The 20700-nt window shown below is 43.7% G+C and overlaps 1 protein-coding gene across 2 annotated transcripts in view; it reads right to left on the bottom strand.

Moving 5' to 3' along the window:
* LOC143961848 (solute carrier family 23 member 2-like) overlaps window positions 1–20700 on the bottom strand; it is a 282179-nt gene that overhangs the window by 214229 nt on the left and 47250 nt on the right. For both annotated transcript variants that reach the window (XM_077471183.1, XM_077471182.1), the window contains exons 3-4: window positions 15459–15616; window positions 2719–2881 (exon numbers count right to left, since the gene is read on the bottom strand). In XM_077471183.1, coding sequence (XP_077327309.1) covers window positions 2719–2881; window positions 15459–15616 — 321 coding nt within the window. The remainder of the gene's footprint in view (window positions 1–2718; window positions 2882–15458; window positions 15617–20700) is intronic.

Here is a 20700-nt window from a genome sequence, read left to right as displayed (position 1 = left end):
CGAGCTAAACACTCTTTTTCTAAGGGCAAATTCCTGTCCCTACCCACTTTCGGCACAGATGCCAAGCCAATCCTTTCCATTCTGGACACATATCCACATTCAATATTTTCTTAATGACCCCCACTCACGCCCTGACTACTCAAGACAACACACAGCATTCAAAGCAATTTGTGAAAAAAAAAAAAGACCCGCAAAGACACCTGATTTCGGATATGTACTCTATTCTGTTCTCTAATCACAGTCCCAAATCCAACATAGCTAGTCATAGTTGGGAAAGGGAACTCTCATTAAACCTTTCAGAAGAAGAATGGGAAAATATATACTCTCATATACATAAAGGGACAATTAACGTATCTTCACAAGAAAACAGCTTCAAGGTGTTCTCAAGATGGTACAAAACATCTCTCTTCCCAACCTCCCCACTTTATTAAACACATTTGGCAAACTTTCCAGTTACAAAGTTAACACGGCCAAGATGGAAGCTCTTCCTATACATGTTCCCTCTACACTTCTCACCACATTACAAAATAACTTTCCGTACCGCTGGTGTTCTTCCTCCCTTAAATATCTGGGTATACATTTAACTGCATCCTACTCCAACCTATACAAAGCCAACTACCCCCCCTTAATTCTGGAAACACACATGCTATTACGAAATTTGGAGGAATGTCCTCTGTCTCTTCTAGGTAGGATAAATGTCCTCAAAATGTCTATACTCCCAAAGTTTTTATACCTTTTTGAAACCTTACCAATTGCAGTTCCTATGTCACAACTCTGAAATATTCAATGGTCCTTTACTAAATTTGGGGTAATAAAGCACACCGGTTTGCTAGCACAGTGGTATTTGCCCCTCGGTCTCATGGAGGACTGGTAGTCCCTAACATTAATAATTACTACTATGCTACTCATCTCACAGCGACTATCTCCTGGTCTACACAATTTGCAACAAATAGGTGGTCAGAGTTGGAACAGAGCATTACCAGCCCTGTGCATCCTTGCTCCATGCTCTGGTCCGACTTGACCACCTCTATATTCCAGCTACAAAATATATGCTTGGGACCAATGTTATTTACTCTCGCTATTTTGAAAAAATGCCAAAAGAGGTTCTCTCTCTTTTCTCCATGTCCACCTCTCCTAAACGTACTCTTTAACCCGGATATTCCGGATAGCCTGTCCTACACCAGCATGTATCCATGATCACAGGTGGGCATTTTTCAGCTCCGTCATCTAGTACACCCTGTGACTCGTAAACTACTCTTGTTCCAGGACCTCCAAAACAAATTAGAAATCCCTAATAAGCTCTTCTTATCTCCAATTTAAACTTTATTTCCACTCTATATCACCTTACTTAAACTTAGAAAAACCTAAAACCAAGATGTACCGGCGCTCAACCTACCCCCTTTTATGCTTAAGGGTCCGCTGCAATCCCAGTCTCAGTACCCCACCAAAAGGATCAGGGTAAGTGTATGGTGTATAAAACATAGGGGATTTGCACCTCCCACTCACTACTACACCCACCCCCTTCTAAATAACGTATACTAAATAGTCACTGTGGAACCATAATGTCCTAAAATTATACACAAAACAATGATTTTATGACAATATATATGTCTGCAAAAACAGTGTCCTTCTTGTGCAATGGTTGATGCGACCCCTCCAACCATGCCGTCTTAATCCCCATTCATCTTCTAATGAAAAAAGGCTACGTGTGTCCACTAAGAAAACCAAATCTGTGCCACTGTCACCAAGCAGAATGGCCACTCACCAGATGTCAACAACCAGTAAGCCTTCGGTTCATTCAACGGATAACCAATCCTTAATGCACTTCTCCCGTTAGCAATTCCTCAGTGTCCGTATATTCATACAAAATTATATAAAACCAATATAGTGTAAAACCGTTTAAACTTTAATGGGAAATCAATAAAAACATATTGCACTCACATTTCAGTGTGCCCATTGGCCGACACCAAGACTTTCCAGCAATGAGAAAACCGTTTAAAATCGGGCAAGCCAATGTTGTTCCGCAGGTGGTGATATTTTCCCTCCTCTGGACCGACCTGTTCCTGGCTTGTGTTTAGGAATAGTATGTCTCCCACAACTTCTATGCCTTTCGCATTTGTGCATTTCGCATTTGAAGCTTCCTGACGACGCACAAATGCAAAACGCGTAGGAGTTGTGGGAGACATACTATTCCTAAACACAAGCCAGGAACAGGTCGGTCCAGAGGAGGGAGAATATCACCACCTGCTGAACAACATTGGCTTGCATGACTTGTATCGCCATACGTCTGATTTTAGCGGATAGGATCGGATGTCAGCGGACGTGGTAACCACTGAATTCCGTTGCTCCATAGACCTGCATGGAGCACCTGTTCAGGTCCGCCTAAAAAACTGACGGGTGGACCTGAAAGGGACCTGAAAGGGGCCTTAAAGCATTTTCTCCAGCCTCTTTGTTACTATTTTCCCATCCCATCAAAAATGTTTACATACTTTTAGGTCAACATTTGAGTATAGTTCTACTTTAAATTGGTTGAAATGCTCATATGGAAATCATTTAGAACATCAAATACAATAATGAAATTACCAAATTTTTGGGGGATAATATTAATATGAAAATGATGTTTACTACAATATTAGCTAATGTACAGTATATGGCATAAAAAATGAAATGCTTTTGTTTCACAATGAATCTAAAAGGGATTAAGAGAAAAATAAATACTTCTCTCATCCGAGACTGCCAGGATTCTGTATAATTCGCAGAAAAGTTTTCAGTTCCATTATACAGCAACATTTCAGATTCTTGGCACTTCCACTTAGGCAATGATAGTATTGCTAGAGTGGGTGTGATCAGGCTGAAGGTCCCACCTTGTAAAATAGGAAGTCTGCGAGAAATAAAAACAGGGTTGATGTTTCAATAAAACATACAGTACATAAATGGTGAGTATGTTATTCTGAATTGTTAACATTACTGGTTGTCAAGAAGAAAAGATGATGCCAATTAAAGCAGTAAAGCATTAAACTCAAAAGTAAATATTTATTATATTGCAGCTTACCAATTCTTAGATGTGATGAGTGCATTAGTTTCCTTTTTTAGGCTTTATTTCTTAAATTTTGATTTCTTTTACTTATTCATATAAAACCTTTATCCCAAAAGCTGTCACTACTTATAAAGTGTGAGCTGGAGTTTGGCTTCAATTTGTTGGTGGGTCTAAATCAGCTAATACATTTAACGCTACACTCCACCTAGACTTACAATGCTGTGGTCTGCTGTGCCTCCTCCTAATTCTTCAAGAGTTGTCTCCTATGCCGCGTACACACGTAGCGGACTATCCGGCGGACTTAGTCCGGTGGACTTCTCGCCGGACTGTCCGCCGGACTTTCCGAACAGGCTACTTGCCCATACACGGCACTTTTTCAGCGGACTAATACGGCGTACTAAGTCCGCCGGACCATCCGCCGTACTTTTGAAATGAACGGACTCGCCCACACACGCGGAGGAAAGTCTGCTCATTTTGAGCGCGTCTCCAGGTAGACGGGGCCCGCGAAGGATGAGTCGCTGGCCCCGCCACCTGGTATGGACTTAAAGGGGAACCCCAACGCTGAAAAAAATCGGTGCGGGAGTCCCCCCCAGGTCCATATCAGACCCTTGTCCGAGCACGCTACCCGGCCGGCCAGGAAAGGGGAAGACGAGCGAGCGCCCCCCCCCCCCTCCTGAGATGTACCAGGCCATGTGCCCTCAACATGGGGGGGTGCCTTGGGGAAGGGGGGGCCGCGCGGAGGAGCCCGGCTTTCTTCCTCGCCGCCGCCCTCTTCTTCCGACTTCGGGGGTCTTGTCCCCTTCTTCAGGCTCTTCTGCCGGCGACCGCGCCTTCTTCTAGCTCTTTTACAGGCGGTGGCCCAGTCTTCTGTCGCCGCTTTCGCCGACTTCTGTTCTTCTCTTCTTCTCTTCTTCTCTTCAGATGTTGCCTCGTCGCTCTTTCTGCTCACAATGACGGGGACAAGGCGCGCGGCGACTTATATAGGGACATCACCGGATGATGTCCCCGCCTATTATGATGTCACAGCCCCAGCATCCTCTGGGACTGTGACACCATAATGGGCGGGGACATCATCCGGTGATGTCCCTATATGAGTCGCGTCGCGTCGGTGCCATTGTGAGTGGAGGATGCGATGAGGCAACATCTGAAGAGAAGAACAGAAGAACAGAATACGGCGAAAGCGGCGACAGCGGAGACAGAAGACCGGGCCACCGCCTGTAAAAGAGCTAGAAGAAGGCGCAGTGGCCCAGCAGAAGAACCGAAGAGGGGGACAAGACCCCCGAAGTCGGAAGAAGAGGGCGGCGGCGAGGAAGAAAGCCGGGCTCCTCCGCTAGCAAAAGAGCTAGAAGAAGATAGCGGAGGAGTCCGGCGAGAAGACCCCCAAAGACGGAAGACCCCCGGAGCTGTGCAATAAACTATTTTAACCCTTGTGTGTTGTCTTTTTTTTTACTTTATTTTACAGGTGAATGGGTAGGGGTACATTGTACCCCATACTCATTCACATAGGGTGGGGGGGCGGTATCTGGGGGCCCCCTTATTAAAGGGGGCTCCCGGATTCAGATAAGCCCCCCGCCCGCAGACCCCGACAACCAACAGCCAGGGTTGTCGAGAAGAGGCCCTTGTCCTCATCAACATGGGGACAAGGTGCTTTGGGGTGGGAGGGCCGCGCGGCCCCCCCTTCCCCAAGGCACCCCCCCATGTTGAGGGCATGCGGCCTGGTACGGCACAGGAGGGGGGCGCTCGCTCGTCCCCCCCTTTCCTGGCCGGCCGGGTAGCGTGCTCGGACAAGGGTCTGATGTGGACCTGGGGGGCGTTGGGGTTCCCCTTTAAGTACAAACCAGGTGGCGGGGCCAGCGACGCATCCTTTGCGGGCCCCGCCTACCTGGAGACGCGCTCAAAATGAGCGGACTTTTCTCTGGGCGGGAAAAGTCTGTTCATTTCAAAAGTACGGCGGACTGTCATACGCACGGCCGGATTGTCCGCCGAAATGCAAGTCCAGCGGGAAGATTGGAGTGCAAAACTACTTTCTAAGTCCGCCGTACTTTCGGGTAAAAAAAGTCCGCCGGAGGCTACACACGGGGGGATTGTCCGGCGGACTTGAGTTTGCCGGACTTTTCCACCCGATTGTTTGATCGTGTGTACGCGGCATTACTAATAATGGAGGTGTGTTACTGGCCAGATTGCCAGGTGAAAACAGAGAGGAAAAGCCCCCCAAAAAAACAAATGCAGCCGCTGCATCTAATGATTGGTAAGCTGTAATATAATACATGTTTTATTTTTGGATTAAATACTACTTTATTTTATAATACATTTGTAGGTTTGTCATTGTTTTTACTAACTACCCAATTGAGAGGAGTGAACAGATAGTAATGACATCAACTCAGATACATGCCTATAATATTAATGGTCACTTTATTGCCTCGAAATATATTCATGTTTTATGTTACTCTCTTTGCACAAAGATCACTTTAAGCTCCCCAAAATAGAGAATGTGTGGTGCCACCTGAATTTCCTTTACTGAGAGGTCATCTGCAGCCTTTTGAATTATAGAATGTGTGGTGCCCTCTCAATTTACAAGTACCAAATGTGAGGTATCCGCTGGGTTTACAAGCATATCATTTGTGGCGTCCCTTGGATTTCCAGGTATAGAATGTGTGGTACCCTTTAAGTTTCTAAATACAGGACATGTGGTGTCCCTGGATTTCCAACTATGGAATTTGTGGTATCCCGCCTGAATTTCCAAATACAGAAATCCCAGTGCCCCTGGTTTTCCAAGTACAGAAAGTATTTGGAGCATCAACATATAACATACAGTGCCTTGCGAAAGTATTCGGCCCCCTTGAACTTTTCAACCTTTTGCCACATTTCAGGCTTCAAACATAAAGATATAAAATTTTAATTTTTTGTGAAGAATCACCAACAAGTGGGACACAATTGAGAAGTGGAACGAAATCTATTGGATAATTTAAACTTTTTTAGCAAATAAAAAACTGAAAAGTGGTGCGTGCAAAATTATTTGGCCCCTTTACTTTCAGTGCAGCAAACTCACTCCAGAAGTTCAGCGAGGATCTCTGAATGATCCAATGTTGTCCTAAATGACTGATGGTGATAAATAGAATCCACCTGTGTGTAATCAAGTCTCTGTATAAATGCACCTGCTCTGTGATAGTCTCAGGGTTGTGTTGAAAGCGCAGAGAGCATCATGAAGACCAAGGAACACACCAGGCAGGTCCATAATACTGTTGTGGAGAAGTTTAAAGCCGGATTTGGATACAAAAAGATTTCCCAAGCTTTAAACATCCCAAGGAGCACTGTGCAAGCGATCGTTTTGAAATGGAAGGAGTATCAGACCACTGAAAATCTACCAAGACCTGGCCATCCCTCTAAACTTTCAGCTCAGACAAGGAGAAGACTGATCAGAGATGCAGGCAAGAGGCCCATGATCACTCTGGATGAACTGCAGAGAACTACAGCTGAGGTGGGAGTGTCTGTCCATAGGTCAACAATCAGTCGTACACTGCACAAATCTAGCCATTATGGAAGAGTGGCAAGAAGAAAGCCATTTCTCAAAGATATCCATAAAAAGTCTAGTCTAAAGTTTGCCACAAGCCACCTGAGAGACACACCAAACATGTGGAAGAAGGTGCTCTGGTCAGATGAAACCAAAATCGAACTTTTTGCCCACAATGCAATACGATATGTTTGGCGTAAAAGCAACACAGCTCATCACCCTCAACACACCATCCCTACTGTCAAACATGGTGGTGGCAGCATCATGGTTTGGGCCTGCTTTTCTTCAGTAGGGACAGGGAAGATGGTTAAAATTGAGGGGAAGATGGATGCAGCCAAATACAAGACCATTCTGGATGAAAACCTGTTGGAGTCTGCAAAAGACCTAAAACTGGGACGGAGATTTATTTTCCAACAAGACAATGATCCCAAACAGCAAAATCTACAAAGGAATGGTTCACAAATAAACGTATCCAGGTGTTAGAATGGCCAAGTCAAAGTCCAGACCTGAATACAATCGAGAATCTGTGGAAAGAGCTGAAAACTGCTGTTCACAAACTCTCTCCATCCAACCTCACTGAGCTCGAGCTGTTTTGCAAGGAAGAATGGGCAAGAATTTCAGTCTCTCGATGTTCAAAACTGATGGAGACATACCCCAAGCGACTTGCAGCTGTAATCGCAGCAAAAGGTGGCTCTACAAAGTATTAACGCAAGGGGGCCGAATAATTTTGCACGCCCCACTTTTCATTTTTTTAAAGTTAAAAAAGTTTCAAAAATCCAATAGATTTCGTTCCACTTCACAATTGTGTCCCAGTTGTTGGTGATTCTTCACAAAAAATAAAAATGTTATATCTTTATGTTTGAAGCCTGAAATGTGGCAAAAGGTTGAAAAGTTCAAGGGGGCCGAATACTTTCGCAAGGCACTGTATATATATATATAAAACATAGTATATTTGTGTCACTTCCTTTACACAAATATCACTTTGATCTTCCTTAAATACAGAATATGTGGTGCCAGCTAGATTTAATTTTATACAGAGGTAATTAACAGCTTTTTAATGTACAAAACAAATGTTGCCCACTCAAATTTCCAAGTACAAAATGTGTGATGCCCCTGAATTTTAAAATAAAGCATGCGTGGTGCCGATTGGATCCCAAAATACAAGAGGCGGGTGTCCCCTGAGTTTTCCAAATAGAAGATGTGTGATGTCCCCTGCATTACAAACTTAAGACTATGTAGCACTACCTGGATTTTCAATTATAGAATTTGTTATGCACCTCAGATTTTTTACCACAATTCTGAGCTATTAAATCCACAGTTACCCATACCTGGAAGAATTTTGCACACTACAATAGTTTTATAATTTATAAATAAATTTCCCCAAATACTACACACCCAAACACATTCATAAAATAAAACTGTAGGCATAACTTTTTTTTTTTTTTGGATAGAGTGAGAGAGGGTTATAACCCCCATAGGGCTTATTTTTGCTATCTTTGGTCCATTAGGGAGATTTACCTTCTCTTCCTGTCCCTTAGCCAAAACAGGAAGTGAGAGGGAATCCCTGCAAATTAAGGGAATGCTTTAGGGTCCCTAGTTTACTAGTGTCCCCATTGGAAAATGTCCCTTCTATTACTTTTCTGGGAACAACCCAAAATGTGGGATTTTCCTATACTTTTACATTTAAGAAAAATGGTAAACAGGACAATTAAAGCAGTAGTAAACCCATCCAGTCCTATTTTCTCCATATCAAGCATTCCAAACTAGTGAACAAATTGCTGTGTAAGCAACACTTCCTACCTTCTTCCCTTCTGTGTAATTTGTCCTTTTTCATAGCAACGACCTAATCGTGCATGCGCACCATAAAGAATGAGGAAGAACATCTGGTTACAAAGGACGGGAAGATGGCGAAGGTATTGAATGAATTCTTCTCCTCAGTCTTCACGAGGGAATCGGGGGGCTTCAGTAACCAAAACTGCAGTGTTTATCCTTATGACACATCACAGGAAGCACCTCCATGGTTAACAGAGGACAAAATTAAAATTAGACTTGGTAAACTTAACATTAATAAATCACTGGGACCAGATGGCTTGCATCCAAGGGTACTTAGGGAACTCAGTCAAGTAGTTGTCAGATCATTGTTCCTAATTTTTACTGACAGTCTACTGACTGGAATGATACCAACTGATTGGAGAAAAGCCAATGTAGCACCAATATTTAAAAAGGGCCCAAAAAACACTCATGGGAATTATAGGCCAGTTAGCCTAACATCAATAGTATGCAAGCTTTTGGAGGGGGTGATAAGGGACTATATACAAAATTTTAGTAACCAGAACGGTATCATTAGCGGTAATAAGCATGAATTCATGAAGAATCGTTCTTGCCAAACCAATCTATTAACCTTCTATGAGGAGGTAAATTGCCATCTAGATAAAGGAAGGCCCATAGATGTGGGGTATCTGGATTTTTCAAAAGCAGTTGACACAGTTCCCCATAAACGTTTACTGTACAAAATAAGGTCCATTGGCATGCACTATAGGGTGAGTACATGGATTGAAAATTGGCTACAAGGGTGAGTTCAGAGGGTGGTGATAAATGGGGAGTACTCGGAATGGTCAGAGGTGGATAGGGGGGTCCCCAGGGTTCTGCACTCGGACCAATCCTATTCATTTTGTTCATAAACGACCTGGAGGATGGGATAAACAGTTCAATTTCTGTATTTGCAGATGATACTAATCTAAGCAGAGGCAATAACTTCTCCGCAGGATGTGGAAACCTTGCAAAAAGTTCTGAACAAATTAATGGGGTGGACAACTACATGGCAAATGAGGTTTAATGTAGAAAAATGTAAAATAATGCATTTGGGTGGGAAAAATATGAACGCAATCTATACACCGGGAGGAGAACCTCTGGGGGAATCTAGGATGGAAAAGGGGGTCCTAGTAGATGATAGGCTCAGCAATGGCATGCTTTAAAAAGGGATCAACTCCAGAAATAAAACGATAATTCTCCAGCTCTACAAGACTCTGGCCCGGCCACACCTAGAGTATGCTGTCCATCCAGTTCTGGGTACCAGTGCTCAGGAAGGATGTACTGGAAATGGAGCGAGGAAATGGAGCGAGTACAAAGAAGGGTAACTAAGCTAATAAAGGGTCTGGAGGATATTAGTTATGAGGAAAGGTCGCGAGCACTGAACTTATTCTCTCTGGAGAAAAGACGCTTGAGAGGGGATATCATTTCAATTCATAAATATCGTACTGGTTACCCCACAATAGGGATAAAACTTTCTCACGGAAGGGAGTTTAACCACTTGCCGACCAGCGCACGGCGATGTACGTCGACAGAATGGCACGGGCAGGCAAATGGGCGTACATGTACGTCCCTTTAAATTTGCCGCCCTGCCATCGGGAGCGCGCCGCCGGCCGGCGCACTCCCGTGCTGGTCGGGACCCCCGTGAGTCCGGTTGCGGGACCCGCGGACTCGATCGCCGCGGGCATACCCGCGATCGTCTCACGGAGCGGCCAAATGAAGAAACGAAGAACAGCATTTCTCCATTCTGCCTAACAACTAGTGACGCTGATCTCTGCTCCATGTGATTGGAGCAGAGATCAGTGTTCACTAAATGAAAGCCCAACCCCCCCACAGTTAGTAACACACCCCTAGGAACACTTAACCCCTACACTGCCACCCACTGGTTAACCCCTTCACTGCTAGTGTCATTTACACAGGAATCACTGCATTTATATAGCAGTGATTACTGTATAAATGACAATGGTCCCAAAAATGTGTCAAAAATGTCCGATGGGTCCCCCACAATGTCGCAGTCACAATAAAAATCGCTGATCGCCGCCATTACTAGTAAAAAAAAAAATAATAAAAAATTATTAATAAAAATGCTATAAAACTATCCCTATTTTGTAAACGCTATAACTTTTGCGCAAACCAATCAATAATCGCTTATTGCAATTTTTTTTACCAAAAATATGTAGAAGAATTCGTATCGGCCTAAAGTGAGGGAAAAAATGTTTTTTTATATATTTTTGGGGGATATTTATTATAACAAAAAGTAAAATTAATGCGTTTTTTTCAAAATTGTCGCTCTATTTTTGTTTATAGCGCAAAAAATAAAAACCGCAGGGGTGATCAAATACCACCAAAAGAAATCTCTATTTGTGGGAAAAAGGGCATCAATTTTGTTTGGGAGCCACGTCGCACGACCGCGCAATTGTCAGTTAAAGCGACGCAGTGCCGAATCGCGAAAAATGGTCTGGTCTTTGACCAGCAAATTGGTCTGGTCTGAAAGTGGTTAACAAGACACATGGCCACTCATTAAAATTAGAAGAAAATAAGTTTAACCTTAAACTACGTAGAGGGTTCTTTACTGTAAGAGCAGCAACATTCCCTTCCACAGGAGGTGGTCTCAGCAGGGAACATCAATAATTTCAAAAAACTATTAGATAAGCACCTGAACGATCACAACATACAGGGATATACAATGTAATACTGACATATAATCACACACATAGGTTGGTCTTGATGGATTTGTGTCTTTTTTTAACCTCACCTACTCTTTTACTGTGTAACTTAGTCCCATTTTTTTTCCTTATGATTTTCATACTGTAAACCCTGTGTTTACATGCCAGGGCTATGTCATTTCCTTTGCCTGGCATCAGCAGTGGTGGCAGCTGCACCTGAAAAGGAGCTTAGAAGGGGACGTGGCAAGGATGTGAAGTTGTTTCGGTCGCATGATGCTGGAGCTCCGATTCTGTCTTTACTTTTTCAGCCCCGCTAGCTACCTCTCTCTGCTTCCAGCTTTCGGGTGTGGTGTGTACTCAGCCCAGAGAGTCAGCAGCTCAATCCATTGGCTCCCATGGTTCCCACCGAAGTCCTGCTCGACTCGGTCCTAGCCCGATACTCCCTGTCCTTCTTTCTCACTAGTATCCACCTTCCCCATGAGTAAGACAGCTACCACAATGTCTGCCAGCACATAACTCCTGCTGTGGATGGGACAGAGCCACTCCCGAGAGACCCGTACTGCCAAGATCAATTATCTGGCCATTGATGTCAGCCTTATAAGATATGACATGGATAAGTTCCGCTCTAGAGTGTCAGAGGTGGAGGCCCGGGTCTTAGACACTGTGCAAACTGATTCCGCAGAACTGCGTGCTCTGCAACTGCAGGTCAAAGGTTTACAAGAGAAAGCCATTGATACTGAAAATGGGCTGCTCAGGAACAATATCCGCCTTCTTGGCCTCTCAATGAAAGCTGAAGGAAACAGGCCCGCTGAATTTGTGTAGCAGCTGCTTCTTAAGGTTTTCTATCTCAAGCATATGCCATATCTTTGAGGTCGAGCGGGCTCATAGAGTCCCCCAGGCCCCACCGCTGCTTGTAACGCCCCTACACCCTTTCCTCCTGAGGCTACTTGACTATCGTGACACAGACCGCTTCCTAGTTAAGGCTCGTGCTAAAGGGGAGATCCTGTAATTCGCAAAAAAAGCATCAGGTTCAGTCTTCTCTACCCACGCAGGCTCATGTGGTGGGTGGTGGATGGTGACCGAGTCCGGTTCTTCAACACATCTGAAGCGGCATCTGACTGGCTGGAATCCTGCTGATTGCCGGATAACAGCAAGTATATCAGCACTCTCACTCACAACACTACAGTATTTTTTTGGTTCTCCAATCTTCCCTTCCGTTTGATTTTCCTTGGATTGTTTCCCATTTCCGTTTTCTTTTACAGAGGTGGATTACTTTCTGGACCTAGGGATAACTCCCTGCAACTGTGTGTGGGACACTTGTTGGGGACAGCATCACTGTTTCATCCCCCCACTGGACATAGTGTTTTTGGCTGTCACCAGTTACATGTTTCAGGTTTTTGGGTACAGGCCCTTGCTGATTTCCCTGCGCAATTAATTTTTTTCGGAGTGCCCTGTTTGAACAGAGATTGCATCACAGTGCACTGGATTTCTTCTTCATTTTTTTGTTCATCTAATTGCTATTTTTTGTTCTGTTCATGTACTCATGTGTATAGTATTGGTTACTTTATGCTTTGCTGCTCCTGAGAAGGCCTCACCCCATAATTTATTGTCCTTTAGCTACGATTCTCAATTACTACTCCAATGGCATCACCTCCCCCAGACTTTTGTAAAATAATCTCCTGGAACGTCCGTGTCCTCAACTCTAAATTTAAACGTGCTTTACTTTTTTAATACTTGAAACTTTACAACCCTTACATAGTGCTGTTGCAGGAAACACATTTTATGGGCAGTAAACTCCAATCACTCAGAAACCCCTGGATTCAAAAAGCCTACCATGCCTCCTACTCTTCTTTTGCTCATGGGGTCTCTATACAGATTGCCAAATTTCTCCCTTGTGTTGTTCAAATGATCCATACAGACCCCCAGAGCAAATTGGTTACAGTGGTTCTCACACTGTGGGGCTTACGTTATATCATAGTTTCAGTATACGTTCCCCCACCTTTTTCCCCTGAGGTACTGGGTGTTGTTCTGAAGAGGATCACCCCCTACTGCCCTGCCAAACTACTAATCATGGGCGATTTTAATGCCATCTTGTCTCCCGATCTAGATAGACCAATTATTCCTGATGATCTCCAGGTTTGGACTCAGGTGGCTGACCTCACCGAGGTTTGGAGGTGGAAGCACCCGACTACCCAATCTTATTCTTGCTTCTCCTCCACCTACAAAACTTCTTCACGCATCAACCTTGCATTTGCCAATCCTAGTTTGTTGTCATTCCCTATGGGGAAAGCACGGAGTGCAGATGGGCTCCCTATTCATTTATACAGGACCCATAGTAATTTTTTGGCCCCTATCCTTGCTGCATTGTTTACTCATTGTTTGTCTGAGGGGGCTTTCTCTCCTTCTATGTGCCACGCTCATATAATCCTAATCCATAAACCACCTAAGGACCCCAAGGCATACGCCTAATTGCTTTATTAAACAATGATTTCAAAATGGAGACAGCTTCCCCCCTACCTCTGACCATAACTGGTTCTCCATCTGGCTGAACCTTCACGACTCAGTTGGACCCCAATCCTGCAGTCCCAACCCTATGCTGCTTTTCTTGCTCCTGGATAGGCATCAGCCTTCCGGCCTAGAAGCCCGGGGTGGCATAACACACGTCCACCCAGACAGCTGCTGTCACTTTTGGGCTGAACGAATCTAATTAAAATAAAAATTGTCCCAAAATTCAAATTATTAATTTGCCACTCCCCATTTTGGATTCCAAAATCATTTTTTAACATGCTCAATCAAATTTTCTCCTTTTTCCTCTGGGGTGCAAGTTCTCCGAGATACAAACTGTCCACTCTGATGCTCCCAACCAACCAAGGGGCTTGGTTTTCACTGATTGCCATAAGTAATTCTTGCCAGTAGCCACCCAGCTAATCATTGCAGCTTGGTGTAGTCTGCTTGGACCGCTCCAATACCTCCACCATGCTGGAGGCTGCAGGAGTCTCCTACCTCTAGGCATTGCAACTTCTGTTGTACGGGGGCCCTAAAGCTTCTTATCCACTCACTCCCTCCATGCTTACTACCATTAAAGCCTGGATAGTTGGTCTCAAATATGAACATCTCCCAGAGAGAACAATCTCATCTAACACTCCACACTGGTTAAACCCCTCTATGCCCCATTTTCATATGTGCCAAATCCAGGTGCAAGGGCTAAATATAATATAAAATGCATCTCACATATATCCATTGGCGCCACATTAAAATTCTGGTCACAATTATTGTCTGAATTCAATGTTCCTTATTATTTGTCATTTGTTATTTCATCACCTGCAGCTCTCCCATGCCTTTTCCGGAAATTTCCATAGGCTTCCTTCATAGGGGCTCAATCGGCCCTTGAACGGATACTTCGCATAAACTGTACAGAGAAACCCACCTTTCATCTCTATGCCCACCTAATTTCAAGATCACTTCCCACCATGTCGAGCCTGAGAGCTAAGTGACAGCGTGATATCCAACACCTGGACAATGATGACTGAGATGACTTATGGGACCTGTCATTCCATACTTTGGTTCCTCACGAGACAAGCTGATCCAATTCAAAATAGTCCACAGGGCCTATTTTACACCCTCTAGGCTACATGCCATGTCTCCCTCTCATCCTCCAGAGTGCTGGAGATGTGTGCACTCTCCAGATGATATTTCCCATGTTTTCTGGTCCTGTTCAGTTATTGCTGTATTTTGGTCAGAGGTGCTTCCGTGATAAACATGGTGTCAGTAACCAGAATACCTTCCTCCATTGAAATTTGTATACTGGGGTTTGTAGAAAACTGGGGCTGTGAGCTGAACACTCTCTAGTTCGGTTCACACCAGAACACCTCGAACAGGTAAAAAAGTTCTAGCGAAAATGCATACATGCAAACCCTATTAAAGTCTAAATCTGTTGGTTAATTCAGGTACTAACCCACCTTCAGAAGTAGAAGCACCCAGTCAACTAGCATCCCCCCCAGGGATAGCACTAAACCTTTTCATATTTTTAGAATCTTGTACCCCCACAATTTACAGTTTGGTATTGGATTTTACTTGGAAATGCCTTAAAATACTAATTTCTCTTAGTGAACATGCTGTTTGAGTAATGCCGACGACGAGGAAAATGACGAGGAACAGTTTTCCTAATAGGACTTGATTCCGTCTGAAAGATTTAAAACATGTTCTATTTCTAGGTCTGTCAGAATTTTTGAAAGAAAAAGTCTGATGAAGCCCACACACAATCGGAATATCCGATGAAATGATTCAATTGGACCTTTTCTACCGGAAAGTCTGACTGTGTCAGATCAAGTGTATTATCAAGTGACCACCAACATGTACTGTAGTTTTGTTTTTGGAGGTCTTATGTATATACTTTATATATATCATAACTATTCTTGTTGTCTGGTATAATTACCTTGTTCCTACTGTTGTTTGAAGAAGTGTGCATATGCCAGACACAAAAAATATGGTGCTTATCAGCTGGCTTTTCACTGCATTGTCATGTTTAACACACAGAGGCTCCGCCAGGATTAATGGTATTGCTATTATTCCTCCAAAGGCCAAAATATAATGCTGTAAAAAAGAATGTTTATATATTATTTGTTACTGTACAGATTACTGAATAAGATACATGCTAATTGTTATTAAGGACTTTAAAAAAAAATACAATGTCCTGCATAATATATATATATATATATATATATATACACACACACACACACACACACACACACACACACTGATCAAAAAAATGTAAGGAACATGTTTTAATCAGAGTATAGCATCAAGTCAGTTAAACTCCTGGGATATTGATCTGGTCAGTTAAATTGCAGAGTGGGTCGTTAACCACTTCCCACCTGGCCAATGCATATATACGGCCGGGTGGGAGCCGTCTACTCCTGATAGGACGTTCAGGAACGTCATTCAGGAGTAGTGGGATCGCGCGCGCGTGCCCGCGCAGCGGCGCGATCCCGATGTGCTCGTGTCACCCGGACACGGCACATCTCAGATCGGCAGGAGGGCTCTGTGATTGGCCCTCCTGATCACATGACGGCCGTGTCCAATCACGGCCGTCATGTGATGTAAACAAACAGCCGGTTGCTAGGCAATCGGCTCTCCTCTCCTCACACGGAAGTCACCGCTGAGGAGAGGAGAGCAGAACGCTGCAGCCGGCTGATGATCAGTGAATATGGGCTGCTTTTTACAGCTTTTTACTCACTGATCATCAGTGTAGTGTCAACACACAACACACCACACAGTACAAACACAGTCCCCACATATGTCCCCAAAACACACATGTCCCCAAAACATACATGTCCCCAAATAATAAAAACACATGTCCCTAATAATAAAAACATGTCCCCCACATATGTCCCACTAAAATCACATGTCCCAATGATTATCTGCACACATATGTACGTGATCACCTGCACACATATGTACATGATCATTTGCGTACATATGTCCGTGATCACACAAACCAATTATTATACACTTAACGGAATTTTTTTTACCAAAAACATGTAGCAGAATACATTTTGGCTTAAATTTATGACAAAATTTGATTTTATTGGATTTCTTTTCAAATAGAAAAAAGAAAATATTGTTTTTTTTCCAAATTTCCGCTTTTTTTGCGCTTATATCGCAAAAAAAAAAAAACGGAGTCGTGAATAAATAACACCAAAATAAAGCTCTATTTGTGCGAACAAAATGATAACAATTTCATTTGGGTACAGTGTAGCATGACCGCGCAATTGTCACTGAAAGCGCTAGAGCAATGAAAGCTGAAAATTGGGCTGGGAAGGAAGGGGGTGAAAGTGCCCTGTATTGTAGTGGTTAATCAGTTTCAGAAGCTTTGGTGTTAATGAAATTAGCAGGTGCACTAAATGGGCAACAATGAGACAATCTCCAAAACAGGAATGATTTTACAGGTGAAGGCCACTGACATTTTTTTCCCTACTATCTTTTCTGATTGTTTTTCACTAGTTTTGCATTTGGCTAGGGTCAGTGTCACTACTGGTAGCATGAGGTGATACCTGGACTGTGTAGGAGATTGGAAAGGCAGTCCAACTCCTCCAGGATGGCACATCAATATGTGCCATTGCCAGAAGGTTTGCTGTGTCTCCCGGCAAGAGCAATGGAGGAGATTCCAGGAGACAGGGGGGTTACTCTAGGAGAGCTTGACAGGGACTTAACTCATCAGCAGGACTGATATCTGCTCCTTTATGCAAGGAGGAACAGGATGAACACTACCAGAGCCCTATAAAATTACTTCCAGCAGGCCACTGATGTGAATGTATCTGACCAATCAGAAATAGACTTCATGAGGGTGGCCTGAGGGCCTGATGTCCTCTAGTGTTCCTTGTGCTCAGGCAAGGCCCCATGGAGCTTGATTGGCATTTGCCATTGAATACCAGAATTGGCAGTTCCGCCACTGTTACACTGTGTTTTTCACAGATGAGAGCAGGTTCACTCTGAGCACATGTGACAGATGTGAAAGGGTCTGGAGAAGCCGTGGAGAATGTTATGCTGCCTGAAACATCGTTTAGCATGACCAGTTTGGTGGTGGATCAGTGATGGTCTGGGAAGGCATATCCTTTTTTTTTTTCTTATTCTTTATTTTTATTGTTTTTCAAGTATCAAAAAAAAAAGAACATACAGCGTCATAAAATATCATACAATATCTCATAGTACAAAAAAAAACAAAATTATCATTACTTTACCTTTCCTCTCCCTCCCTCTCGACCTACTCCCACACTCCCTCCCTCACACACAATCATTAGTTGTGCGTGTACTTCTGTTAGTTGTATGGCCAAGGGAGAAGGGGGAAACCATCTCCCTGGGTAGGAGAGGTATAAAAGAGAAAAGCATCCAGGGCCTCATAAGGGAGAAAAGCAAAAATGAGGGGGTGGCAAGGAACGAGAGAGAATCTCTCACTATTCCCTTATAGGGGGCACCCCATCTCGTCCAGCCAGGGCTTCCACATTCTTTCAAACTCACTGTGATTCCCCTGCTTAATACATGTCACCCTCTCACTCCAAGCCATTGAACTAATGGTCTCAACCCAATTCTCCACTGTCGGAGGAGTCTGTGCCTGCCTTTTCTTTACCTTTTCTGTGCTTAATTTTCTCGCCTGAAACAGGCATCTCTACTTCGATGGTGCCTGTCGGGACTCTGCCTTCCTCCAAGCTTCCTAATAGGCAAGTCTTGACCTCCAGTTCTAGTGTGATCCCAAAAGTTTTATTTATCCTAGCTACTATCTCCGCCCAGTTTCTAAATAGCTTAGGACACTTCTACATCATATGGATCAGATCTCCTGACGCCTTGCATCTTGGGCACTAATCATTTTGTCTCCTTCCATAAATTAAACATTTTTTTGGGGGTATAACAGACTCTATGAATTAGGAACAAATGGGAGGCATATCCATGTAGGGACTCAGAGAGCTCTACAGGCTAGACAATGGCACCCTAACTGCCATTAGGTATCAGGATAAAAACCTTGGGCCCATTGTCAGACCCTACGCTGGTGCAGTGGGTCCTGGGGTCCTCCTGGTGCACAACAATGCCTGGCCTCATGTGGCGAGAGTATGAAGCCAGTTCCTAGAGCATAAAGGAACTGATACCATTTAATGTCCCCCACACTCGCCTGACCTAAATCCAATAGAACACCTTTGGGATATTATGTTTCTGCCTATCCGACGCCACCAGGTGGCACCTTAGTTTTTTCAGGAGCTCAATAATGCCCTGGTCCAGATCTGCCAGGAAATTCCCTGGGACACCATCTGTCAACTCATTAGGAGCATGCCCTGACATTGTCAGGCATGCATACAAGCACATGGAGGCCATGCAAACTACTGAGTGCCATTTTTAGTTGCTGCAATGAAATTTCAGCAAAATGGTCTTGCTGCTGCATCATTTTTTCACTTGATTTTTGGGGTGTCTTTGAATTCAGCCCTCTGCAGATTGATAATTTTCATGTCCATCAAACAATATGGCATATTTTTTTCCTAACACATTACCCAGTCCATATCAGTATAGATATCCAGCATGATATTTTCCCCCATTGAAATCTGATGTGTTTTCAAAGTGTTCCTTAAATTTTTTGAGCAGTGTATTTCCTTTACAAATAGATGCATAGGTGAAAGTTTTTGATTTGGGTTAATATAGTGGCATACTATTGCCTTAGTAGACTACTCTGGTGCCCAAATAGAGGTTTAGTGCTTGATTCACACTGTCACAACTTGGCATCTAACATGTGAAATCCCATGTTAGTCAATGAGAGGTGTCCTAATTAGCACTACTGAAGTCACTCCGAGTTTAGAAATGGTTCCTGTTCAATCGATTTCTATCAGACTTGTACCTCAAAGTAATACTCAAGTCGTCAGGAAGTCTCCTGGCAAAGTCTCACCGTAATTCACGTGACTTTCAGGTCAGGTCAATGTGAATCGTACACTATACAGTAATTTTAAAAATAACTCATTTTTTTCTGTGTTCATTGGGCTCATCTTTACAATCACAAAATGTTACACTATGATTAAACAGTGAAAGAGAAGAAATAATAAAGTGTAAAGTTCCACAATAATAACAATTAAAGGGTAACTCCACTTTCATGAAGAAAAAAAGCAAATAAGGAAAAAATAATATAGTGCAGGGTTTAAAATTTCAAGTCCTGAGCTACTAGCCAGGCCTTAGGTGTTACTCGCCACCGGTTGCCCCACCCAACCCTTACCCTGTACCGCTCCAAAACACGCCCTCATAAATATTTCATGAAATTACACTATTAAGCCCCGTACACATGATTGGAATTCACGTCAGCAAAAGTCCGATGAGAGCTCTTGGTCGGAAATTCCGACCGTGTGTATGCTCAATCGGACTTTTGCTGGCGGAATTTCTGCCAGCAAAAGATTGAGAGCAGGTTGTCTATTTTTCCAACGGAAAAAGTTCCGATTGGAAACTCCGATCGTCTGTAGCAATTCCAACACGCAAAATTCCTACGCTTGCTCGGAAACAATTCGATGCATGCTCGGAAGCATTGAACTTCATTTTCTTGGCTCGTGGTAGTGTTGTACGTCACCACGTTCTTGACAGTCAAAATTTCAGAGAACTTTTGTGACCGTGTGTATGCAAGCCAAGCTTGAGCGGAATTCCTTCGGAAAAACCATCCAAGATTTTTCTGATGAAAACTCAGATGGTGTACGCGGCATTGAATGTTTTATGCAGAATTAAGTTACAAAAATAAATATTGACAACATTTTTATCAGTGCCGCCTATGAGTGCTCATCAGTGCCCAGTAATGCAGCCTATCAGTGCCCATCAGTGCAGCCTATCAGTCCCCATCAGTGCGACCTCATCAGTGCCTCCTCACCAGTGCCCATCAATCCAGCCTCACCAGTGTCCATCAGCTCAGCCTCATCAGACAGGAAAATGTGGTTGGTTAGCAGGCTGGTTAGTAAGTTGAGAAATGAATTTCTATGGTTTTGTTTCTCTTCCACCAGTACACCCCTACCTCCAACACCTCCCCAGTACACCTCTACCTCAAATGCCTCCCCCAGTACACTTTTACCTCTAATGCCTCCCCCAGTCCTCCAATGCATCCCCCCTCCCCCAGCACACCTCTACCTCTAATTCCTCTTCCCAGCATATCTCTGCCTCCTTAC

The sequence above is a fragment of the Lithobates pipiens genome, unplaced genomic scaffold, assembly GCF_037356315.1.
Source record: "Lithobates pipiens isolate NorthernLeopardFrog02 unplaced genomic scaffold, aLitPip1_a1.2 Scaffold_8, whole genome shotgun sequence".
NCBI classification, from domain to species: domain Eukaryota; kingdom Metazoa; phylum Chordata; class Amphibia; order Anura; family Ranidae; genus Lithobates; species Lithobates pipiens.
Note: the sequence above shows the minus strand (reverse complement) of the source record. Positions and strands in the feature narration are given on the sequence as shown.